The sequence below is a fragment of the Cyprinus carpio genome, chromosome B20, assembly GCF_018340385.1.
Source record: "Cyprinus carpio isolate SPL01 chromosome B20, ASM1834038v1, whole genome shotgun sequence".
Classification (NCBI taxonomy): Eukaryota; Metazoa; Chordata; class Actinopteri; order Cypriniformes; family Cyprinidae; genus Cyprinus; species Cyprinus carpio.
Window position 1 is genome coordinate 15,582,031 of NC_056616.1, and position 25,174 is coordinate 15,607,204.

At 37.3% G+C, this 25,174-nt stretch overlaps 1 protein-coding gene across 1 annotated transcript in view; it reads right to left on the reverse strand.

The window, feature by feature from the left end:
• Nucleotides 1-25,174, reverse strand: part of LOC109044843 (GDP-mannose 4,6 dehydratase) — a 64,232-nt gene that overhangs the window by 19,575 nt on the left and 19,483 nt on the right. The window contains exons 5-7 of the mRNA XM_042746530.1: nucleotides 21,946-22,150; nucleotides 21,732-21,836; nucleotides 15,270-15,397 (exon numbers count right to left, since the gene is read on the reverse strand). Coding sequence (XP_042602464.1) covers nucleotides 15,270-15,397; nucleotides 21,732-21,836; nucleotides 21,946-22,150 — 438 coding nt within the window. The remainder of the gene's footprint in view (nucleotides 1-15,269; nucleotides 15,398-21,731; nucleotides 21,837-21,945; nucleotides 22,151-25,174) is intronic.

A 25,174-nucleotide genomic window follows, 5' to 3' on the forward strand; every position in this document is an offset into this window, starting at 1 on the left:
TTCGGCTTTAATATCTGCAGCGCTTCTATACTAGATCTGATTTCATTTGAGGAGGATGGGTGGAGTTAGACACCCGATCTGGGATGGTTTAACCTCTTGTCAGTCTATTTCAAATATACAGCTTAAAACCTAATTAAAACCTTATTAGCCTGGGAAAAGAACGGCACAACTAAAATAAGTTGTGCGCGCACAAGTATGGCTGCTCCTCTGGACTCCTGCAGACTCCAATGAAATCGGAGAACTAAAAAGAAACAAAACAAACCGTAAGAAAGAGCTCTTCTCTGGAGGTGTTTTCGTAAAATATGTGGACAATTCCCAGGGTCACTCAGACCACCTCTGAGATCGTCATGCGTGTATTAAAAAGTGTTTAAGAGTGAAAGTGAGTCATCAAGGAAATTTGTGATGTGTTTATGTGAGCTTAGCGGCTGAGTGTGTGTGTGTGTGTGTTTGTGGACCACGAGGAACATGTTTCACCCAAATTCATAATTTTGTCAGATTCAGCATTTTTAAAATGTCTTTTCAAAAATGATGACAGACATTAATGAAACATGCGTGTGTGTGTGGGTTTGATGGCATCTGTCCATTTAAACAAAATTGACATTATCAAAGAGAATCGGCTGTTAACCATTACTACACATAATCATCGGTGTCAAACACACCGCTTTACAAAACACCTCAAGGTTATTCCACAAAATGTGTGTGTGTGTGTGTGTTTGTGTGTGTGTGCCATTCAGATCCCATAAAAATTGCGCTTCAAAATAAAATCAGCAATTAAAACCTTATAATTAAAAAAAAAAGATGGATCTTTTATTGTTTGGGGAAAAAAAGCATACTGCTTGAATGGAAAAAAAAATAAGACGATGATAGATGATAGATTGTGTATCCTTAATAAAAACCCAGTTGTGAGAATGTGAATGTATGTGAACTATGAGGTTGTGTGTCAGGAATGCTAGGTAAAATTTGACCCTCCACTTTTATATCGCTGTTGGTCATGGAAAGCTGGGATTCAGTTATTCTATATTCCCTGTGTGTGCGTATGTGGATGTGTATCTCAGAACCTCATGTATGCCTAATAAAATACAATATTCATTTTTTTTTAGATCGCAATGTAAAAGAAATGATTGTATCATCGCTTTCATTGAAAACATTTCTAAAGTCAGCCGGTAATACCACAAGACACATGTTTATTTAAAATAGGCTGCCAAAAAAGTACAAACTACATGAACCTTCCAGCTTTGGTTTGAAACTCTGATTTAAGAATTTTTTTTTAAAAAGTTGTTAATGCCAAATAACCATTAAAATTCCTAAAGAGAGGAAGTTTGGTCACAGCTCTGAAAGTCTGTTGCCGAAATGTTCTGACATTGTGGAGCCATTTAAACTCACATTCCTGCAAAGGAAATACCACATCTACCAACACATAGCCTACACACACACACACACACACACACACACCACTCTCTATACACCTAGTGAGACATAAACAAACACATTCAATGAAATATCCAACCTCATGAACGTACAGCAACATACACGTGCGCACAAAAACGCACAGACTTCAGTTAGAAATATATGAAGTTATAATGAAATACATTTTTTTCATATTGGATTTGAAGGCCCTGAAATCAGAATCATGTGTTGCAATTTCAGCGAGACGGACTGTGATATGTTCAACCTGTAGGGAGGTGTGTGTGAGTCAGTAGTCAGACAATGTGTGTGTGTGTGTGTGTGTGTGTGTGTGTGTGTGTGTGTGTGTGTGTGTGTGTGTGTGTGTGTGTGTGTGTGTGTGTGTGGAGGGTAGGGGGAGAAATACCAGACTGTACACATAGTAGAGGCTATAGATCACGAGTGTGATGGTGTGTGTGATTCTTCAACACCTGTACTGCATAAATTCTGAGCTACGGCAGCAGTACAACACAATTCTAATAACACAGAGTGAGAGTCTGCTACTGTAAAGACTATAACAAGACCCAGCTGTGTGTGTGTGTGTGTGTGTGTGTGTGTGTGTGTGTGTGTAGAGTGCGCTCAAGCTTCCTGCACACCCCACATGGTTTGTGTGATCAGGTTTTGATTGTGTTTGGCTGCACGAGCCTGAAATGAGGTAAATGACTTTTTGATTAAACACTGCAAAGAAAAAAAGGCCACAGAACATAATGAACAGAGCTGTTATGGAGAAACTAATGATAACAAACATGCAATAAATCCACAAAAGATACGGATTTTCTGCAATAAAAAAAGCACACAGTGTATATTCGCAAATGATGTTGGCAATTAAATAAATAAAATATCTGCACATTTTCTGGAAAAAGATCACAAGACAAAAATGGATATGTAGGGGAGAGTGGGGTTAGATGTGTCAAAGGCTATCCCCCTCTTAATCTGGTAAATTGTGTATATTTAGTGTCATGTGATTACATATTTAAAAAGTGGCCATCATATACAGCTGCCTGTGATTAATAAAACTGCATTTGCAAAGTAAATATTCTATATTGTAGGTAAAAATAATTTTCTATCAATGCAGATGTAATCAGGTCTAAAAATATATATCATGCATGTTGAAAATGTATAAATCATTTAAAGATAAGACACAAAATAATAAACATTTCCCCCCATAAAAACTTTTTTTGTGGGGTAAAGTGTGTCAGATGGCAGTGGCTCAAGTAATAGTTATACTGAGCTTCGACTCCAAATGCAGAAAATACTATTAAAAATACTATTACTAATAACAAACATTATTACAAAGTGATAAAGAAATGTTCACTAATCACTACATTGAAATTCTAAATAGGAAAACTGCCTGGTTGGTTTATAAAAATTTTGGAAAGGAGATTATGATTTTTTTTTTATTTAAACTGGCTTTATCTTCATATTTATACTATGACACAACACTGCTTACCCCTCACAAGGGGCAGGTTGTGTGACTTGACTTTAGAGAAATTATATGGCCCTATGTTATAAGCTTTCTTCAAATTTCGTTTTGAAAGCAGACATCCTGAACTTTAAATAGCTATGCAAGTTTTGCCTCTTTCTTCTTCTTGCCTAGAGAACAGCTTAAGTGAAATGTGGCTTAGCTTACCCCACTCCCCCATAGCACTTATATATACACACACACACACACTCATGAAGATATCTAGATAACACATTCACACAAACACTCACACTCTTGTTCTAAATGACCTCTCCTCCTTCTAAAAGCCAGCACTTCCTGTAGAGACAGGAAGCACTCACTCAGTCAAGCAGCCAGTCTCTACTGACTTCCTGAGATTTTAACAGAGGAACCATTCAGGCCATTTACACAAATGTTAGCATTCTCTCACTCCCTCTCTCGATCACACACACACTTTTACACAATAATGAAGTGTATTGGCATGACAACACTTCTGTCAAACTGTGATTCAATAACTACTTTATCTTCCTCTAGAAGAGGGACATATTAGTCAACATCCCAACAAACCCACAGAAAAACAACATTCTGTTTCCCTCATGTCATATCTGATAATGTCCAGATAATGTATGTGCATGAGAGTATTCATATCGCATGAACCTAATTTTTGGCAGTTCAAAAATAATATGATATGATGTTAAATCAATATGGCAAGGATTATGAGAGAGAAATACAGAGTGTGGTGGACTGCAAAGCTACAAACTATTAATTGTGTAATAAAATAGGGGCTCTTTAACCTGCTCTGTGGGTGAATTTACAAGTAATCGAGGACCCTGCCACCCACCCAAGTGCACACCCACGTCCCCACACCCACCGGTCAGGTTTAATGGGCAGAGCAGTGTTTGACCTTTCACCCCTAAACCCTAAAGCAGAAACTTTGCCCATTAAATAGTCCCTCCAAGCCTATTATCCAATCAAATGCATCAGCGCGCACATCTGGATACTGCATGAGTGTCTCTGTAACGTAAGAGTGCAGAGATGATTAATGTGGGGGGTGCATGGCAGACTGCAGTGTCATTAAGATGTTTAAATGTGACATGAAATAGTGCTCTAGTTTCACTGGCTCGACCAGACCCTTCAAACTACTGTGTATCATGGCCAGTGTGTGTGTGTGGATGAACTGCTTTTCATTCAATGTCTGTGTGTGTGCGTGCTCACGTGCACTGGTAAATAAAAAAAAGACAAAAATTTTATGAAATTATACAAAGAAAAAAAAAAAAGATTATGTAATCAGATTCCAAAAATCCAAGGACTTGTAATTACAGTATAATACATTTTATAATGCTCATAATCAGATTAGAGTTTTTTTATGGATTACATGATTACATATTATTCACACAATGGCAATGAATTATTCAAAATGTATTGATTCTGCCTAATTCTTCTTGTAAATTTTCCTCTCTAAAAATGCTACTGTGTGTCATACGATTTAGTGTTAACTATGTTCACAAATGTTTTTAAATAAATTTGCAAACCAAGCTTCTGAATTTAGGGGGGGGGCACCCCTTATGCAATTAGACCATGTATGAAACAAATAATTGTTCTCTAAGAAAGTTAATATTTCAATAAGAACAGTTCGATGTCACTGAATGGTCACACTGACATGCAGGTAAACAAATTATATATCTCTCTTTTTAGTGCTCAAGTGTTTAAATAATGTATTTCACATTTTTATTATTTAATTATTAGCTTTTTTATCAACTCTCAAACACTGCAGTTCCTACATTAAGCCCAGTTTTGGAAACACTTTTTATTTTATGTCGTTGATGTCAAAAAATTGAAGATACATTTTATTTCTCTTTGCTTTTTTTTCAACATGGTACATTTAATGGTAAGTAAAAAAGAAAAAAGAAATCTAAAAAGTAGTCAGAATACATTAGCTATAATAAGTAACCTTGATTACATTACTAACTACATTTTTCATTATGTCATCTATGAAGGACTACAATTTAGATGATAGATAGATAGATAGATAGATAGATAGATAGATAGATAGATAGATAGATAGATAGATAGATTGACAATAAGACAGATAGACAGATCAATCAAAGGACAGAGAGAAAGCTATATAAATATATAGATGGACAGACAGACAGATGTGCAGAAGTAAGTGTGTGTGCATGTATGATTGAATGTGGAGGTTCAGGGGTCTGCGTGGAGCTCAGAGTGGGTCCTGTTTCTCCGGGTAGGGCCATATTTGTTATTTCTATTATTTAAGACATATGTAAAAGGCAAGAGACAAACAGTGGTGCACCTGTGAAATGTGGCCCCAGGGAAACACATGGCTCTTCAACTATTTCCTGGCCCTAAGGGAGGGGCAAAGCAGAACCAGATGAGGAGGTGACTGGATCGGCCAGGTCAGATCGGGATGGATAAGGACATATGTGTGTGAATGTGTGTTTGTGTGCATGCACATATAGTAAGGCTATCATGTTCACTTCCCAAGCAACTCCACGAGGACTATTGAACCCAGACGTGCAACAAACTCCTAACAATCTTTACGCACACACAAAGGTGGCGAAAGATGACGGGGCCCTGAAAGCATCATTTAAAACATATCAGTTAAGTGTGTGAGATGCTCCATTAGATACAGCGGGTGAAAAGGTAAGAAAACTCATTAAGTCACTTATCACCTCCTTACATACACACACGGGCACTCAAAGGATGGCCAGTTACATTCGCCTGTGATCACCGAAGGGATGCTTTTGAATCCGAGGCGGGCACACTGACAGACATACAGCAGAGAAATGATATTACCCACATGTCTAAATACATTTGCGCACAAACACATTTACACACACACAGCATGCCAAGGGTCCACAAATCTCCCTCCTCCTACATCACACTATAGTTTGATGGCCGCCTGTGTCCGTCACACCATCAGATTTTTGGATAAATAGCTAACGTGGTCACGTATTGCTATGGAAACTCTATTCTTTGCTAAAGCCAGCGCCTGTCATCACAACGATTACCACAGCTGACTGATGACCCAACAGCAGACTGTGTAAATGTGGACAGCACATACACACTCTCAAAGGAGAAAGCTGAGCTCTCCTGTTTCGGTGAGTGTGGGCTGATCGACAGGAGCTACTACAGGATTTATTACATACTACATTTGTTCACCAGATTATAGAAATTACACACATGCACACAGCTCTGGGTAACACACACATTTGTTTTGCAATATTTTTTGTATATGATGATGATGATATGATGATGATGATATGATGATGATATGATGTGATATATGATATGATATGATATATGATATATACTGCCAATGCTGCATTTAATTTCATTAATAAAAAAACAGTTATAATAAGTAATATTCTGAAATATTTTTACAATTTAAAATAACTTTATTATTTTCATATATGTTCAAATGTAATTTACTGACGTGATAACAGCTGAATATTTAGCAGCTATTACAGTCATCAGTGTCACTTGATCCTACAGAAATCATTCTAATATGTTGATTTGGTGCTATTTTCAGTTTTGAAAACAGTTGTGCTGCCTAATTATTTTTGTGGAAACTGTGATGCATTTATTCAAGATACTATGATATTAATTAAGATACTAATACAAGATACTTCAAGATACTAATTAGAAAGTATCAAAAGAACAGGATTTATTTGAAAGAGAAAACATTTGTTACATTATATGTCTTTACTGTAACTTTTGAACAATTTAATGCATCCTTGCATATTTAAAATATCATTATTATTATATAATTAATTTTTTTTTAACTTACTGACAAAACTTTTGAATGGTAGACTATATTACTCATTGTTCATAGAGAAAGCACTATTAATAAATACTACTTTATGAACTAATTTCATATACCATTTTAAAAAAAGTAGTATGTAGTATACGATACATATACGCAGTAAGCAGTACACATATCTTTCTTTCTCAACAGAAGACAGGTCATTACCTCAGGACACACACACACTATGTTCCTTCAGTGTTTCCGAAATGATGTGTTACAGTGGTACACTGTTCTCTGCATACAGATGCCATTTGGCAAACGGTCTCTTTCTCCTGACCACAGACACACACAGGATCTCTCTTCTGTGTCACTTCTTCCCCAGTCTTTTTAAAGCAAAACTCAGCAAGAGTGTGTATGTGTGTCCATGTGACATATGCTGCCCTAACAACCGTTGTTTTTACTGGCAAACCCCAACATTACAAAAGAAAAGTGCCTGTGTGCACTAATAATTTTCCACCCAATAATGTACAGCATAAATGGTCTTTCCTGCTTATTAATAATTCATGACAGATATAAAAATGTGTGTGTGCATGTGTGACTCTGGATAAATAAATCATAAAACAGGTGTGACAGATACAGAAACATCTGTCAGCTTTACAGGACAAAACCGAGGACAGAGGCAAAAAAAAAAGAGAGAGAGAGAGACAGAAAGCAAATATGAATTATTTATGAGTGGAATAACGTGACAGATGTGGGATATTTTCATTTCCAGTAAGTAAATGCAACTCACAAACACACACACATTTACACACCAGAACTTTGCATCACTTCAAACGGTGCGGTCTGGACTTCCTCTCACGCTCTAATGGACAAACAAGGTCTGTCTTGAGTCTCAGGTCTCGAGTCTCACACACACACTCACACCTGCACTGCTGGGACTCGATTTATTAAAACATGTTTCAAGTAACTTTTTTTTTTTTTGTCATTTTAATGTAAAAAACACTTCAATCGGCGCTAACCAAAACCCCAAGAATATAGACTTCATAAATATGAAGATGTCATGCCAAACCTCTATGACTTTGTCTTAAGACTTCATAAAACTAATTTAAGACACTATAGATGTCATGCCAAACCTCTATGACTTTGTCTTCCTTTTCATTCAGTGAAAGTCATTGGGATCCAAAACAACAGCATTAGACCCCACTAACTTTCATTGTATAGACAAAAAACACTATCTCTTCTTTTCTGTTCCACAGAAGAACAAGGGTTTGAAAACAATGACAGAATTTAAGTTTTGGTTAAAACAGCCCTTTAACTGTAGTCACAGCAGTGTGTATTATTACAATCTTCCGTTAGAGCAAAAACTGTAGAACTTTGTTTAACGGCGAACACAAAGCAAACACACAGAAAGTTTAACACAGCTTTTTTGTGAGGATTAACGTTGCGGTAATGTTGTGCTACGGTTATAACCGGCCGTGTGGAAAACTGGTGTGCTAACATTGGGGAAAGTGGGAAAATGTGGGCTGTTTCAAACCATGGTACACAGTCATGAATGGCACGACACACACGCACACACCCCTCGTTACTTTCTGCGGTGAGTCAACAGAGGGTTAGATTTACTTATTTGGTCTCAATGTTGCAAAAGACAAAACTCGGGTGCTTTATATAGAAGCTGTCAGGGGAAATATGTGACTCCACTGAATGATGGAGTGTGAATAAATATGCATGTGTGTGTGTGTGTGTGTGTGTGTATGTGTGTGAGTGTCTCCACTGTAATGACAGACTTCGGCTGCTGACTATGCAAGAGAAGAACGAAATGGACAGAAAATGGAGCGACATAGGAGGTCTGTAACTCAGTGAGAAAAGACAAGGTGAGAGGTGACGGAGGGGTCAGCCAGGTCTGGGATGGAGAGCGCGTGGGTGTGACTCCACGCTAAGAGAAAACAGACGTTAGCTGAGTGAGCCTGATATTACAGCGGCATTACGGACGTGGCGAGTCTTCATATCTATTCCAGAGAATGAGCAGACTGCAGACCATTAGACTGGATACGTCCCTGGAGCCATTAATTCCAAAGGAAACGGTGCGTGTGCGCAAAAGTAGAAAGAGAGACACAAGGTTTGTTTCAAAACCTAGTGAGCTGTCTCTCTGCCCACCGCCTACGTAGGCAGCTTTCTAACTGTAATGGAACCTCAGAAATGACCGATTTGGAACGCTCTGCATAGGCAGAAGGGCAGTACACAAATAGCACTCTGCACAGGACACTACACTTATAATTAAGAGTTTGACATTAGCATGTTGCTAAACTAATTATGAAATAGATAAGCATAATGATAAACAACAAAAACAAATACTGCATTTTAAATTTCACTTACATTTGACAATTTTATTGTATATACACATTAGAATTCAAAAGTCTGGGGTCATTAAGAAATTGTTTTTTTTTTTTTAAGAAATTAATAATTTTATTTGGCAAAGATGCATTAAATTGATCAAAAGTGAAAAAAAGTGCTTTTATAACTGATTTTTTATTTCAAATAAATGTTGTTCTGTTAAATTTTCTGTTCAAATAATCCTAAAAAATAATGCATTATGGTTTCCAGAAACATATTAAGCAGCACAACTGCTTTTAACTGTGCATAAGAAATGTTTCTTGAGCAGCAAATCAGCATATTAGAATGATTTCTGAATGTTTATGCGATACTGAAGACTGGAGTAATGGCTGCTGAAAATTCTGCTTTGCCAACACAGGAATAAATTACATTTTAAAATAAACTCAAATATATTTTTGATCAAATAAATGCAGCTTTGGTGAACATAAAAGGCCTAAAACATTTTTAAAAATTATTTTCTTATTTAATGATTTTTTTAACTAACTTGTCACAATGCATTCTGAGATTGCCGATATTCTAATGTCAAGACGTCAATGACAATGTCTTGACAATATTCTAATATCAAGAATAAATGTTTTTCACATAAAAATGTATTGGAAAAAAGTACTAAAAAAAAAAGTCTAAAACAGATGAAAGTGAGAGAAAAAAAAATCATAGTTTTGAATTACACTAAGCATTTTTCATGGCCTCATTCTCATGATATAATATCCATCCCTGTTGATTCATGGCCTTAAATGTTATGCCACCTTAGAAATTAAATAAAAATCAGAGTCTTAGGATGAATCATGTTTAAGAAACCAACTTTTGTAACAGCCTTCGAGTCGGGAACATGCCTAAGATGTCTTAAAATGCTGCTTCTGTAGTCAGCTCACTAGATTTTGGAACAAAGCCACTAAAAAGATAAAAACACCCTGATAGACTGAATGCACATGAGCAACAGAAAGCCAAAGAGAGAAGAGCTTCTTAACTCACTAAGACTGTATTGGCATGTTCATTTTCTGCACTGCACTGCCAAAACACAGGCATGATAACAGAACAATGTGATAAAATCCATCTCTTTCATCCACTTTCTAAGATTCTCCTCCACTCAATAATTCTTTTCCTCCCTTTCTTATCTCCCCTCGCCCTCTCCCTCTCTCCCTCATATCTTCAGCTCAGTGAGAGGCTGAAAGTTGAGGATTCTGGTTACAGAGGCCATGTGAAGAGAGGGGAGAAAAAAGGGAGAGAACGAAATGAGAGCATCTGCTTTCATCCTCAACACAGCGGGGAAGAGCTCAGGCATGTCAATCACACAGACAGCCAGCTGCCACACACACACACACACACAGATGCACAAACACACACATGCATACGCATACGCATGTCTTACAGTGGAATAAACCCACATTCATCATCACAAAGCCATGTCTCACACACATCGAGGAGTCGAATAGTTGCTCACAGACACGTATGACCTCGTCTCAGCACAGAGAGCTTTACATAAGTTCAGGAATGCCCCGTGTAAATGCTCTGCTAAATCAACCTTAAAATCAGCCCTTTCCCTAGATCACATTACATATTGTAGGTGTGTGTATGTGTGTATCCATGTTAGCAGGTTTTAAAGCTTGTAGTTCTCCATGAAATGAGGGAATGAACATGTACACACACACACACACACACACACACACACACACACACACACACATTTGTGGTTTACGGGGACTCTCCATAGGCGTAATGGTTTTTATACTGTACAAACTTTATTTTCTATCGCCTTTCTTTCCATTCATAAAACACAGTTTTGTATGTTTTTTTTAAGCCTTTTGTTTTACAGGGACACAGGAAGTGTCCTCATAAACCATGTTTACATTGTAGTTCCCATGTCATTATACACATTTGTGTCCTCATAAACCATATATACCAGTACACACACACACACACACACACATTAAGGTGGTCTCAGCTTGCAGCTGTGTTTATTTATTCTGCTGGATGCTGGCCACTGGAGTTTAAGGCCCCCACCTCATACCCCCACCCCAAAAACACACACACACACACACACACACACACACACAAAACCAGCCACTTCATACCAAATACCCCTCAAGAGCACCAAATCCCACCACCCCCTACAACACCCACCGCCTATAACAAAACCTACCCGACTCACACAGACATTAGAGCCTTTGCTACTGGACTTTGGTTTTACTATTAAAATTAAACTATATTAATAATTACTATGTTTTTTTCTATGATAATAATACATAAAAAAGTAGTACTAATTATACATATTTTCAACATTATTACAGTACAACTGTTGCTGATATGTTTCTTTAACTACACATTTTCATAGCCAGTAATGGACTGTTTTAATTACTCTAATCTTCTAAGTAACATTTTTAATAAACCACAGTAATGATTGTCAGTCAGACATTATAACTTATTATAATAACAGTTCAATCAGTCAACAAGCAAGTGAATAGCTTAGACTGATTCAGTCAGTAAGCAAACTGAACAATTCAATCAAGATTTGGACAGATGATGCCTGAATTAAATTTTTTTATGACTTTTATGAGAAAAAAAAAAAAAACACACAAACACAAACACTATAAAATACTACATTAATTCAAATAATAAAAAATCTATATTTAATTAATATAAATAAATTAAATAATAATTAATTTATATTTATATTAATATATTAAAATGTATTTCTGTGATGCCGAAGTTGATACATATTTTTTCAAGGTTCCTTAATTTAGAGGAAGTTCAAAATAACAGTATTTTTTGAAACAGAAATATAGAAATATTATTACATTTGCAAGTATGTGTGTATGTGTATGTTTGTGTGGCCCAGGAAAACCCTACATTGTGGGGACCAAATGTTTACATTTTTTGGTCCTAATGAGGAAAATGGATTAGGAATCACACAATTTTTTTTTTCTTTGTTTTTTTTTAAGTAAGTTTAGGGGAAGGGTTAGAGGATAGAATTTACAGTTTGTACAAATCATTATTTTTATGGAAATTCCCCATAACATATTAAAACCCAAAGATTGTGTGTGTGTGTGCTACAAAATGAGAAAGTCCTATTGGTCAAAAAGTTCCAGCTGGTTTCCCAGTCTCCTCTGAAAACAATCTTTTTGGAAAATCCTATGAAGTCTTCACACAAAGCATTACGGCGGTGAAATAAGAGTCTCTCGCAGCGACGGGTCATTGCAGGTAAAGTTGGTCACCGAGCTAATGAGTGATTTGATTGGCCGTCGGGTTCTCATAAAGATCAGCATGATTCATCTCCAAGCTCTCGTTAGTACGCGATTGGTCGGCGGTGCGGATGGATGCATGAGGTGAAAACGAGGACAAAATCATTTTGTTGCTGGAGAAACAAAGCGATCTGAGGTGAAATCATCTAAAACATAACAAAAACATCAGCAACCTCTAAGACCCCGTTGAGAGTTTCGCGCTATCAGCTCAGCCTGTGTGTTTTCACAGGAATCTTTGAACTTCACTTCATTTGCGCCCTGATTTTATGTGTTTTTAGTGGAGGCCTGAAAGTCTGAATTCCATAAAACTATAAAGCTTCAAGTTTCAAACAGCTTATTAAGTCATACAAACAGTGAACCAATTAAAACTGTGCGCGGGTTCAAGAGTTTACACAAACATAGTGTTGATCTCCCACTGCGACGACTACATGGAGTCCTGTACGCTTCGAACTAAAATGCACAGACATGCATAGAAAAGGCTTTGATCTCACATAAACTACCGTTCAAAAGTTTGAGCTGTTATTAATGTTTTTGAAAGAAGTCTATTATGCTCAGCAAGGCTGCATTTATTTGATCAAAAATACAGTAAAAACAGAAATAATCTGAAATATTATTATAATTTAAATGAGCTGTCCTCTATTTTAATGTATATTAAAATATAATTTATTCCTGTGAATAGAATTTTTAGCAGCCATTACTCCAGTCTTCAGTGTCATGATCCTTTACAAAGCATTCTAATATTATTATTTGGTGCGTAATTATTTATTATGAAAAAACAAGCTGTGCTACTAAATTTTTTACTAAATTTTCAGGATTCAACAAAGTTCAAAAGAACAGGAAACAGGAAAACATTTTAAATGTTTACTGCAACTTTGGTCGATTTAATGCATTATTGCTAAATAGTATTGCATACACAGAAGGTAAAACAGTAATAGTGACTGAAGGCACTTAACATGTTCAAAAACACGTCTACATGGTGTACTGCAACAAACCCACGCTTTCAAACATAAGTCTCACTAAAGATTTCTCACAGACTAGAATAGCGTGTGGAGGATTCGTGGAGTTGAGGCCTTCAAAAGGTGCAGGACAAAAAAATCAACAGTGCGAACAAAAGATGACTGACACACTGTCTGTATGGAAAATTTTAAACCTATGGATCAGACAAAGGAGTTTTACATTTTTGTACTTTGCCTGGAGGTAAAATACATGGAGTAGAATACATGGACTGTTTCTGTAGTGAACCGCACTGATCTACTCCATCTCCACACACACGCACAACTCTCACAAATATACACACGCTCACAGCTTTGGTCCCATTTCCCGAAATCTGCCCCAGTCCTGAGCCACATAAACCTGGCTGCATGATTCAGCCGCCTGGAATACCAGCGTTCCCACAGGAAACCTGGAGCAGCTCACACATGCATGCGCGCACACACACACACACACACACACACACACACACACACACACACACACACAAACCTAAACCACTCTGGCAAAAATCTAAAGGAATACAGGTCTCTCTAATCCAGGATAAACACGACAGCACGGCTGTGCACTCAGAGGGTAATTACAAGCAAATTGAAAAGAAAGTGCAAGGTCAAAATACACATATTACATATGGCAGACCAAACTGAATATAGAGTTATAAATAGTTCTTGTAATAGTTGTAAGTGAAAACATAGAATTTTACACTCAGGCAAACTGATGAACAAACTTGTTTCTATATTTCATTTAAACAGAAGGCATGCTTTTATCTATTACTTAAATTTTGTAAGATATATACCAAATTCCTTGACAGCTGTGCAAATCATGGTCTCAAAAACTCTCTGAGCTTGAATTTTAAATGTGTTTGAAGGACGACACTTTGGCTCACCAAAAAAAAAAAAAAAAAAAAAAAAAAAAAAAAAAAAAAAAAAAAGTAAAACTGTAATATTGTGAAATCACATGTTCCTTCAGAAACCATGATAATATGATTGAGAAACATTTATTTTCACAATCTTATACCAATTAAGTTGCTTTGGGATCCTTGTTGGACTTGATTTAAAAGGTGAAACTAATTTTAGATGACAACAGCATAAACAGACTGCAATAGCAGAAGTTCAGTTGCAAATTGCTACTCCACTAGAGAGAAATAATCATTTGTCAATAGGATGCTGATGATTTCATGCACTGTCGCTCTCTTTCTGGAGTTTAGTTTATCAGGAACTTTGGGATCTTCATCATAGCCAGCTGGCTGACACATTGACATGTTTATGGAGCAATAACATGTGACCAATGGATCCCTTTCTTAAAAAAAGACACCGGAATTGATGTACACTTTGTATCTGTCATTACCACAAATAGAAATGCTTGCAAAAACTAATAATCAAGAATGCTGAAACACCATTAAACAGGAATGCACATTGCATCAACAGTAACAAAAAAATAAACCGAGAATAAGAAAGTAATTATGCAATCCAGCAGCCCCAACGCAATGAATTCTCACACGCAACTATGCTTTTTAATGTAGGGCAAGTCAACAACAGCAAAAAAAAAAAAAAAAAAAAAAATACCTCACAATTTTAATATGGATAATTTTATGGAGATTTTCAGGGTTTATCAGATTTTACATATAGTCATTACTAATTATAATATGAATTAATAAAAACCATAATTAAATGTATATAATAAAGATTATATATATATATACTTTTTTTATTCAAACTAATGCTGAAAATGTATGTTGATCATCAATATTAAGTTAAAATAACTGATTAGTGTAAATTAAAGTGATTCTAAATCAGCTTTGGGGTAGATGTTTCAGAGTTCTAAAACTGGTCTGACATTTTAAACAAAACACAGGGCTGAAATTTCAATGTAACATTCACTGTCATAGAGACAGCGTGGCAATGGGTTGGTACACCATGTACCATGGAAGAAAACAGTTTATGTGTATATGTACATCCTCAACAGAATTGAACCAAAATATATGAGTGTATTCAAGTACCTCCACATAATCTTTGGCATGGCCCCAGTCTCTCTTGGAGTCCAGATTGCCCAGACTGAAGCACTGCAACTGCCCAAGATGGATCTTCGCCACAGAGCGACTGATCTTCCTAGTTACAAAATTTGAACCTGGAAAAACATGTACACACAGATTTGAAAAAATTAGTATGAAGCATTTATTCTGCCTTGTCATTCTTTTACGCTCTCATTGTGTTTTTTTCACCCTTTATTCATTTCTTGTACCTGTCCATTTCATTCATTTTTGATCCCACTCCCCCCCCATACACATGTCAGTGCAAATTTGCGTTTTGGCCAAAGCGAATTGAGAACTATGGTCGTCAATCTGTCCTTCTCGCACACACAAAGGCAGAAACACACACTAACAGTCACACACAGGGATAAAATCAGACTCTTGTCTAGTCACTGGACCACCCCAGAGATTCTGTAAGCCCGTCCAAAGTCCTACTGAGCTGCCAGACACACACACACACACACACATGCTTCATCTGTGGGAAACCTTGGACGCTTTCATGTCCTGCTGGGTTGTGCTATAGCTTGAATCTGACAGAGCTGGGAGTTCTAGACGAAAACCTCCACCGCCTATAATATCAGGCCCGGGTCAGAGCAGGAACACACTTAATTTAAGTATATAAGTGAACGACCACTATTACGCTCTTGACTTGGGCTGAAGCCTGCATGGGTGTGCGATTTTGGCCATAAAAGCTGTCTGGAGAGAATCAGCAATGCCGGGAAGATCATGCCCTATAATTGCAAAACAAAAGTCAACTACAAAACCTTTCTTAAACTTTTTTCTGCTTGCCCAGTAAGGCAAGATTTCTACTTGCTCTGCGCCCATAAATTTATAACTTCACGTTTACATTTATAACTGTAAATATATCAGAAATATACAATTGCTGTAAGGTTTAATATTTAGTTCCCATATCTTAAACAGCAAATGGTCATGGGTTCGATTCCCAAAGAATACATGAACTGATGACATGTCTATAACTCACTTTGAATAGAACCGTCTGCCAAATGTATAAATGTAAATTTATTTGAAAATTATTGAAACACATTTATAAGCATTCCTGTAGCTCAAACATTAGATCATGGCCAAAACACACATTTGCCAAGGTTCGATTCCCAGGAACTGATTTGCATGAACTGATATACTTTAAATACAGTGCAAGTCACTTCTTTAATAAAAGCACTTGTCAAATGCATAAAGGTAAATTTCTTTAATTATTTAAAAGAATTCAAACAGTAGACAATAGGCCCAAGTGATGCCAAGGTCATTGGTTTGATTCTCAGAGAAAGCTTTAGCTGATAAAAAAAACTCTACACACTAAATGCATTATAACGCAGTGTTGGATCAGCCAAATGCGTAAAAGTGTACATTTTAAAAAATATTAAACTTTTTTCACATTTTCACCATTTTAATCAAATGTTAAGCTGTCTTTATCAAAAACAGCAATGAAGTTTTTACTAATAAGAAGAATGTGCAATTAAATGCCATAGACAACCATATGTTTATGTTTTCCAGGCATAATGCTGTAGCACTGATCCAAAACAGTGGCCATAGGCCAGCAGGTCACCTTTATTGCTGAGCCCTGATCTGCAGTGTAACCTGAAATAAAATGTAAAAAAAATTTTGGGTGGACAGACTCTTTCCACTTACAGGATGTCCGTCATGGGCCCCCCGTGCGCAGGCTTGCTGCTATCACAAAGGGCTCTTTCTAATCCGTACTAAACGCAGCTCATGACCAGGTGCGTGAGCTTGGCACGAGAAGAACGGTTTAAAATACCACACTGTAAACAGCCGGGTCAATCCGTCCTCACAGACAAACCACAGGGGGGGACCCGAGGATCTGATTTCGGTTCACTCATTTGAAAAAAAGAGGAAAAAGGTAAATCGAAGCCGATTGACCAAACCGTGGTCCACAATAATGGGCCAGCTATGCGTCTGTGCGCAAGTGTGTTTAAAAGTCCAAGACAGGCCATTTCCGCACACCGGCTCCTGTTTCCAGTCGGAGTGTAATTAGGCCGTCTCTTAGCACACGGTGGGAAGCTGTGACGAGGAGCAGAGTCGCAGGGAGTCGACCGCAGCTCGCTCTCATCAAGTCTAAACAACCCAGCCAGTTTAGGGCACGTTTAGACCATGATTATGCGTACGGGATCGCGGCAGACCTGCAGGTGTGCGTGTTGGCAGCGGAAGGTGCCCGGGCGCTGTCAGTGCACATTTTAGGAGTAATGAGCGAGGGTAACGTTGAGTACCTAGGTGAAATTTCTAATGGATGGAAAGACGCCCTGCCAAACCAGGTGGAAATAAAGTGCAGTCAAGATGTCTGGTCTATCAGTCACTGACACTCAGATATTTCCAACACGTGAAAAAACGACTGTCAGTACAAGGCCCTGTTCCTGTTTCTTGACACATGTCTGAACACACATTCATGCAGATGTACACACAACCATCGGATTGCCACGCTCATTTATATGAATGACAAACACACAGCAGCGCCCTGCTCTCCCTGAACTGGCAAAGCTGCAATGTCAAACCAGAAAAACAGTTCTGCTCAAACAGAGTGCTCAATAATATGGTTGGCCCGCTGACCAGGAGGCTGTTACGAGTTTCAGACCAGCTGACTAAACTGTCACTTGTCCTATTGGGTCAGTGCTATATCTTACAAGTTTTTTTTAATATAGTTACATACAGAAAACTATAACCATATAACTTCCAGATACTATTCTAAATTTTCTTTGAAAAGAAAAAATTACATTAAATGAAAAAATACATTTATAATTCTGTGAAAAAAATGCATAATAATATTAATATGAAATTAACATTTAGAAACATCAAAAATTATGAATGTAAAATATATAATGACATTCTTAAAGGGGACATATCATGAAAATCTGACTTTTAAGTGCTTTAAGGGGTCCCTGGTGCACCTACCAACCCAGAAAACATGAAATCATGACATCGGTGTACCAGTTCTAACACCATGGCAAAAGTTCGGTTCATACAAGTTCATAAAATGATCCGAACTTACAATCACTACTTCTGTGTGAAGGCTCCTCTTGACATCGCTCAAATGTTAGCGGGTAATGGACGTTTTTAAAATTACAGTACCAACAGGTATCACGGTCAATACTTTTGATAACACAATGCTGCTGGCACAGAGATCTAATCTAAACATGCAATTTCTTGTTAAGTGCAATAAGACATGAAAGAGAACTTAGTTTAGAACACATATGCCGCATGACAGCCGCTTTCTGTACACGTGCTTTGGATGTGTGCGCTCAAGAAACCGTTTATCAGAAGTTTAAACTAATTACAGTACAGTACAGCCCTACTCTGGAAGGGGGGGGGGGGGGGGGGGTGGAGCAGCAGCTCATTTGCATTTAAAGAGACATGCATGAAAACAGTGTGTTTCTGCCTTCACTCAAAATGGGCATTTTCAAAATGATATAATAAATGACCCGTGGGGTATTTCAAGCTGAAACTTCAGACACATTTTGGGGACACCTGAGACTTATATTACATATTATACAAAGGGGCATAATAGAACTCCTTTTATACAATATAATATTAAAGTTATTTTATATAGTATAGTGCATATATATATATTTTCTTTTTTTTTTAAATCACAGGTAGTTATGTAATACAAGATATTATAAAATAAATAAATAATATTATATTATAACATTTAAAAACTTAAATAAATTAATTAATTGATAAATAAATAAATAAATGTGACTAATTATGTTGCAAATAATTGAAAATAATAAGGCGCTTTGCCTTTCTTAAAATATTCCTATAAAATAAACCGTATAATATAATACAACTAATTATCTAAGAGCCTGTAAAAATATTGACAGGTCATGTAGAAATCTGAACTACATCCCCAACTAGGCATTTAGAAAAAAATCCTTATTGTCGAGCCCCAAGTAAGGAACCATGTCAGCTTTTGGGAGCACATGTGGGAGTGTGTGTCGGACAGACAGAGAGTGAGAAGCAGAAAGCAAGAGAGATACAAGGTGAGGAGTGATGTTTAATTTGAGACATTAAAGAAGCATCTCATTCACTTCCCTTCTTTGTTGCCGTGACAACATGACAACACAAACACAGGTGTGTGAGGCGGTTAGACGAGGAATGAAAGAGCAAAACATCTCACGGCTCATCCAGCAGTGTGCACGTGTGCGTGTGTGTGTCTGCGATAGGTGAGAGGTCCATCGACACCTTCATACAGGTGCAGCCCTTCTCACCTGGAGAGGTTTAACTTCTTAAAACGCTCGTCTTTCAACAGGGAAGAGGGAACGTGAGCGAACAAAAAGACGAGAGATGAGCGTGTAATGGAGGAGCCCTCAGATGTCCTCGGATTGACTGGCTCGAGCGATTCTCTCATCTACAACTACACACTGTTATTAGCCGTACAAACCTGAATAGGTGTCAAAGTGTAACTGCTTTCACATGCGCACACACCCCAGACGTCTCTGTGGCGGATTTGTAACAGATTATTTTTCTCTTCTCATATTTCGTAAACTCTTTCAGAGTGAGTTTGTTTATTGGTGAAAGTGGATACAGGCTGAAATTCCGAAGTGAATTCCAAACCAGATTAACTCATCATCGCCCGCCCAATGAGGGGAGGCTACCACTGAGATCAGACAGGAAATGAAGTTGGCTTTTTTCACACTATCCCATCCATCTCTCTCCCTGTCTAGCTATCTAACCCTACTCCAGCCCTGTACTCCCTTCTTTCCTCGTCTTCCTTCAACTTATACATCCGCTTAGACTGTCTAGTTGACTTTGTTTGTGTCACCGGCTTAAAAATCTCCGCCACTAATGACATCACCGCTCTTTCCTGTGCCGTTGGGGGGGGGGGGGGGGGTCACAGAACAACACCTTTTTTGTTGAGAAGATGTCATGGCTGCACCCTTACCGAATGTTGTTTTCATGATACGCCCCCGTAAACCAATCACAACGGGTCTGGCCACACATACAACATGCTCCCTGGACTCACTTCCTTTAGTGTAGTCTGCAGGGCTGTTGTATGTCTCATAACCTAATGAGCCATCTTGACGTCTAGATAAGTCTGATTCTGTCTGATTAAGAAATTAAATGAAACTATATTTAATCATGTGACACCACAAAACTGTCACTTCCCATTCCAATCACTGAAAATATCTACACTTTAAGCACACTTTAATGTTCTGGGTTCTAGTTGCTGTGTCACGCCACGCACTTGTAACGTAAACAGTTCTGTCGCGCCAAGATTGCCATCAAGGCACTGACAGACTGTTTGAGGAATATTCACACACCAGAGGTTGCATCTAGTAGCAACTATTTGTCATTTAAGCAAACTATGAAAGCTTCACACCTAAAAAAAAATGACGGATGAATATGCTTTACAGTAATCCATCCTTTGGGTTGTGGATGAGTCTACAAATGAGTTGAAATTTGGTTCTTAAAAATACATATTTGCATGTGTATGAGCGCTACATTATGCAATTTTTTTTTTTTTTTTTGCATTACATTGAAAAGTTTGGGGTCAGTAAGGTTTTGTTTGATACTTTTATAATGACATTTATTTATATTAGCAACATTTTTATTGCTAAAAAAATATTACTTTAAAAAAAAAGTTGCTCTGCATTAAATAAATCTGTTTATAAAAGAATTCCAAAAAAAAAACATGTGTCATGATTTCCACACTTCATTTAGCTGTCTATATTTCAGCATTAATAATAAGAAATGTTTCCTGAGCAGCAAATCAGCATTTTCTAAAGGATCACGTCACACTGAAGACTGGAGTATAAATTACTTTTTAAAATATAATAAAAATTAAAGGCTGTTCTTTTAAACTGCAATATCATAATATTACTGTATTTACTGTATTTTTAATTAAATAAACTTGATTGAGAATAAGAGACTTCTTACATAAACATAAAAAAAATCTTACTGACCCCAAACTTTTGAATGGTAGGGTAGTTGAGATGTTAAAGGGATAGTTTAACAAGAATTTAAAATTCTTAAAAATACTACAAAAGAAGTTAATTCAAACATTCGACATGAGGGTGAGTAAATTATGACAGAATTTATATTTTGAACCTGTATCATACTGGAAGCATTTAAAAATATAATGCATACTTTCATTTTTAAAACTCCCACTAGTCATTACTCTTATTTTGTTATGAAATTAAAAAGGAGGTTGAGTTGTTAAACCTGACAAGAACTTATGCCTGTTTTTGATTAATGAAGTGACAGAAATTATGAGGTCTAACACATAGCAGTGGCTGTTGGTTACTGCATATTTTTCAAAACCAAATGAAAATGAAACCACATAAGGTGTACTTTTACCAGAAAGTGGCCCCAAACCAAATGGATCTCAGTATCTCTGCACTAAAATAACAAAACAAAAAGGGACAAAAAAGAAAGAAGGAAAAAAGTTTGTGGTGTGTATCTGACCTCTTCTAGGACTCTCATGATTGAACAAGATCCCATTCACAGCAAAGAGGTTATAGGCTTCCCTGAAGTTTACCACTATCCAGTATGCATAGAGTTTAGCAGCACCTGTGAAAAAAAAAAAAGAGAGATATATTATTTGTGTATTTATTTATTATCATTATAACAACGTAAAAATATAAAGGCAAAGCATGTTTTAGGATGTGTGCATGCTGACCATAAGGAGATCGTGGGTAAAATGGTGTGGTCTCCTTCTGGGGAATTTCCTGTACTTTCCCGTAGAGCTCGCTGGTGGAGGCCTGGTAGAAGCGGACGGTGTCAGTTAAACCGCAGGTCTTCACTGCATCCAGCAGCCGTAGGGTCCCCACCCCGTCAACATCTGCGGTGTACTCAGCCAGGTCAAAAGAGATCTGCCAAACACAAGGCATTTATGCGTTAAGACTTAAATGCAAAAGTATACAAGTAAATGGCTAAATGCAATTCAGTCTTATGACATAACTCAATAACATAAGTCAAGAAGTTGCCAACATAAACATCATTTAAGGAAATATGAAAACAAGCAACTGCCTGGTAATAAAACTCAGTGCAAAACGCTCTAAACTCAGAGAAGGAATCTTCTCTTTGGTTGATATCAAGTGTCTTTGTTTGCATAGAGCTGCATGCTCTGCTGTTACTGGAAAACACAGAACATCAAACGATGTGTCTTCTAGCTCATGTAAACTGGGTCAAACAGCTAAATGTTGTATATGGATAACTGTATTCGGTGCATATAATTTGCAAGCCATCAAAAGAACAACAACACAGTTAATATCTAACAATGTTGCATTATGGCTAGTTTGATTTCGCAGTGTATTTCAAACTATTATACAAACAAAACTGACTATGAATCGAAAATCTGAACCTTAAAGGATTTTGTTAACTGATTCACTAAAAAGATTAGACTTAAAAGAACAATTTGTTCACAAATCAGTCATTGTTACTTCTCTCATGAATGCGGGAAAGAGAACAAGCATGGACGTCAAGATTTTCAGTGAAAAGTTCCTAATAAATAGTTATCCTACGACTTTAGATTAATTTAGCGCACAGACTCAGAACTTCTATCACACTTTCATTGTGCCTTTGCATCCTTCTGAAACCTTTAAATTATTTGTATTTATATGGAAAAAGGTACACTCATCAAAATTTCAGTCATGTAGTATACAGAATAAAGGTGAGTAAATAAATGTTAATATTTGGATGAACTATTCCTTTAACATTGCAATGTGTTTGAGGGTGCTACATCATGCAACTGAATTACTGCACAGTGGTTTTGAGAAAAGAAGGTCTCTGCTCTAATTTAACGAGTTCAGACATACTCAATTCCCAAACACGAGCAAGCAGCGGGGAATCCCTGACTGAAACTGAGATGTTAAAGATAGGGAGAGAAAAAGCAAGAAACTGAAAAGACAGACAGGAACTGAGCAGGAGAGAAGAGAGGGAGAGACAAACTCATCTAACCTGTTCCTCAAATTTGACATAGCCTACACTTCTCAGAATCGCACCTACATTTTTTTTCCATCAAGACAAACCTCGGCAACAGGCACAATCTGAATTGGTCCCGAAATACCTAGTGCGCATCTGTAACCACACCTCAGAGAGAGAAAACAAAAAGCTGACTGACAGCTGATTGTCATGAGACTGAAACGAGGTGTCTTTGCAACTCAAATTCGCAGCACTTTCAAAATAATCCTTATAATGCAGCAAAACAGATTGAGTTTAGTTGTGTTGCTTGGCGCTCGTCCAGAAGCTATCATTACCGTTGCTGGGATAATTAGCTTGAAGTTTTTTGGACTGTGCAAACATGCTCTTAAACGTGAGCCAAAACATTCAATCATACCAGTTCGAACTGAGAGAGACATGTTTCTGTCAGGTACAAGTAGATTTATGACTTCAGATTGTGTGGAGAGCTTTCACGGCATCTTGCCACGCCGCAAGCAATTTTCATTTCTTGGGCATTGTTTTCTCCAAACAAACAGCCAGGACGTGGATTTCAAATGTCATGAAAATGCCAAAATAGTGCTATTAGAGGAACACCGATACCGTAATTTGCTCTTTCCAGCTGTTACTAGTAGCAGTAGCCATTGCATTGATGCAAGTAAAGTATTCTGCGAATTCCAAATTGCTCCCTCCATGCATTTGCAGGCTAAGAAAAAGACGTGGAAATTACAGGGATTTTGTCGTTTATGTAAGCTTGGCCGCATTTTACACGTTATCCGAAGTGAGCGGGAGACTCGTAGAAAATTGTGCTGCAAAAGCAATTTCTTCGTGTTTCCACAGCAACTTGGAACTGTCAGGGGGCAGGATTTATGTCTGACATCGGGAAAATCCCCGTGGCCCGGGGCGACTCGTGCACAAGCGAAAACCCTCTCTTTTTCGGCTCTACCTAATAGAGCTGGCCTCCTCTGTCGATACTACTCCTACACTGCTCACGGCTTCAGCACGTCAGGATTGGAAATTCATCAGCTAATTAAATCTATGCTTGAGATGACACCAACGTCCCTCGCTCTTCTGCTTGCTCAACCAGACACGCTCACCTCATCATTCACTCCTTCCCTCAAACATAAACACACATGTAAACATGGCAACAGCCTGGATCATTATGGGCTGCGGTTGGGGTTGCCCCAGGCGCAAGTTGTCTGTAGCAATCGCAGAGCTCATACACGCTTGAGTGTGTGAGAGCGGAGGGAGGGGAGAAACCATGACTGCGAATAATTAGGGAATCATTTAGCCTGTTACAGATGTCCTTAAACTGTCTCCATCCTTGTAAAAACAAAGCTCTATTTTTACCACATCTTATGTTTCCAGAAGACAGCATTTCTCAACTTTTTTCGTCTCATGTAGCCCCACAGCTCCATCAGTAGGGCTCAGGAACCCCCCTTTACTGACTCCAAATTAGAGATCTTTATTTTATTTAATAATTTGAATTAATCTTAATTAATAAAAAAAATAAACAAACGTTAAAAAGTTAAATGAATAATTAATTGAAAACTAAAGATTTGTTAATTTCAACTTTTAGTTTATTTTTTTAAAAGAAATGTATTTTATTAATTTTAATGTATTATTAATTATAATTAAATTAAATTAAATGAAAATAAAAAATATATATTTTTTAAAATGTTTTAATATATTTAAAATGTGTTTACTGATTTACTACTAAAAACAAACGTTTTTCGTTTTATTCTTTTTTGTTTTTTTTATTAAATAATTACATGTGGTGTGGAAGAGCTTCAACAGCCTGCAAAGTCTAGACCTGAACCCCCTTTGAAAACCACTGGGATGAATTGGAAGAGCAGGCCAGACCCCGTCACCCATCATCAGTGCCTGACCTCAGCAACACTTGTGTTTTGTTTTACATTTAATTTCAAATCTCTTCCATTAGATTTGGAACATGACTTTTGGATTTGCAC